Genomic DNA, 2,046 nt, shown 5'->3' on the forward strand with positions numbered 1-2,046 from the left:
TCAGACTCTTCCAGCCACCGCTGGATGTGCCCCCAAAATAAACAGTGACAGAAATCCCCCAGTCCCTGGGAAAAGGCTTCTTGGAACATGCTCAGAAGTTCTGGAAAAGTGGTGGAAGTGGGTGGCATGCAGACAATAAATTACGGTGCCGTCGCGGCCAAAGCCACCGACTCCAGGCAGGGTGGCAGAAAGCAGGACAGAGGAAGAGTCCTCACCCAGCCACCATGCTTGCCGCAAGGATGGTCCTGCTGCTCGTGCTGCTTCTCACCTTCTCCCTGCACCGTGCCGCAGGTAAGGCACCTCGTGGGCTGCAGGTCAGGGCTGGGGGTCCCCACTGGGCATGTCCCGTTGGGGAGATCAGGCAAGAATCCCCAGCGGGGAGCGGGGACGGTGCTGCTGGCCGGAGGAGCAATGCCCTGGTCGGGGAAGGGTGGCACGTCCTGGGGTGCAGGGAAGGATGGAGAGGGTGCTGGGTGGCTCAGCAAAGCCGGTCCTGGGGAGGTGCTGGAGGAGCTTGGATGAGACTCACCCAGGTCTCAGCTGGATGAGCGAGTGGTTGGAGGGGTGGGGGAAGCAGCTCTTTGGAGCCTCCCAAAACACTTTGCAAGTTGCGCCCCTGCCTTGGAAACCCCCAAAACCTCATCCCCAGACCGAGCACCCCTGACCTCACCGTGCACTTTGGCAGCTGCAGCAGTGAGGGCTGTGGGGTGCCAGGTCCCACACACAGAGTTGTTAAGATTGGAAAAGACCTCTAAGATGATCAAGGCCAACCATCAACCCAACACCCCCATGCCCACTAAACCATGTCCCAAAGTGCCACGTCCACAAGTTTTTTGATCCCCTCCCGTGATGGTGACTCCACCACCTCCCTGGGCAGCCTGTGCCAGTGCTTGACCACTCTCTCCGTAAAGAAATTTTTCCTAATATCCAATCTAAACCTCCCCTGGTGCAACTTGAGGCCGTTTCCTCTCGTCCTATCGCTGGTTCCTTGGGAGAAGAGACCAACCCCCACCGCGTCCCACGCCGCTCCCCTCCCCACGTTTCCCAGGCCTGTGCGTGCTGCCGCGGAGGGAGACGACTCCCTGCTGTGGGATGTCGTGGGAGCTGCCGAGGAGCTCCAGGGACCTCCATCCTGTGCTCGCCCCCCTGCCACGCCATTGTCTGGCGACGCGATGAGTTGCGGAACGCTGCCGAGGGCGTTCTCAGCATCTCTCCCTTCCCTCCGCAGCCCACTCGACGCCCACCGAATGCTGCTTCAAGCATGCGCAGAGACCCGTCCGACACATGCGGAGCTTCTACGAGACGCCCAGCGACTGCTCCTTGCCTGCAGTCGTGTGAGTACCCTCGGGCTTTGCCTCCCACCCCCGGCACGGTGTCGTGGTTGGGAGCTAGAGCAGCTCCCCCCATCCCGTCCTGCCCCACGGACAGCCCGGTCTCAGCTGGGAGCACATGCCTGTGGTAGGGAAGTAGCTCTGTGGGGTGGGCAGAGAGGGGAGGAAAAAACCAGGTTTTGGTGCTTTCCGCTAATGCCAGTGGTCTGGGAAGACTCGGACACGCGCCGTCAGCCTGAGGAGGACACGGGCTGCTGGAGATGGCTCTGAGCCTCCATCCAGGATGGGGCTGCACCCAGGGAGGGGAGAAGTCGCGCATGGGAAGGGAGCGGCTCATGGTTCCCCGTTTTCACTCTTTTTCCTCACTTTCTCGCTGCAGGATTGTGGCTGCCACCGGTGATGAGGTCTGCGTCGATCCCAAGAAACCCTGGGTGAAGAAAGCCATGAAAAAGCTTCGAAGGAAAAAATGAAATCCTCTTCCCCACCTGACTTGCTCATCCAGTCCTGCCGACTCCGGAGGGAGCAGACGGCACTCGCGGCTCTTCTCCAAAGGGTCCCGTGGTGGGGGGTGCTGCCACTGCAGGCGGAGCAGCCCGTACCCCGGCAGCACCGGGTGTCACAGTGGCACGGACCAGCCGGCCACCGAGTCCCTCCTGCCATCACTGCCCTGCCAGGATGCGCCCAGTGGAGCCAATATTTATAATAAAGACTCGTT

At 60.9% G+C, this 2,046-nt stretch overlaps 1 protein-coding gene across 1 annotated transcript; it reads left to right on the top strand.

Moving 5' to 3' along the window:
• Positions 1-224: 224 nt before the first annotated feature.
• LOC104620752 (C-C motif chemokine 3-like) lies at positions 225-1,801 on the top strand. The gene is made up of 3 exons (XM_010287051.1): positions 225-291; positions 1,229-1,334; positions 1,711-1,801. Exons 1-3 carry the CDS (start codon positions 225-227, stop codon positions 1,799-1,801), a joined length of 264 nt encoding a protein of 87 aa, XP_010285353.1.
• The last annotated feature ends 245 nt before the right edge of the window (positions 1,802-2,046 follow it).

The sequence above is a fragment of the Phaethon lepturus genome, unplaced genomic scaffold (genome assembly GCF_000687285.1).
Source record: "Phaethon lepturus isolate BGI_N335 unplaced genomic scaffold, ASM68728v1 scaffold39585, whole genome shotgun sequence".
NCBI lineage: Eukaryota > Metazoa > Chordata > Aves > Phaethontiformes > Phaethontidae > Phaethon > Phaethon lepturus.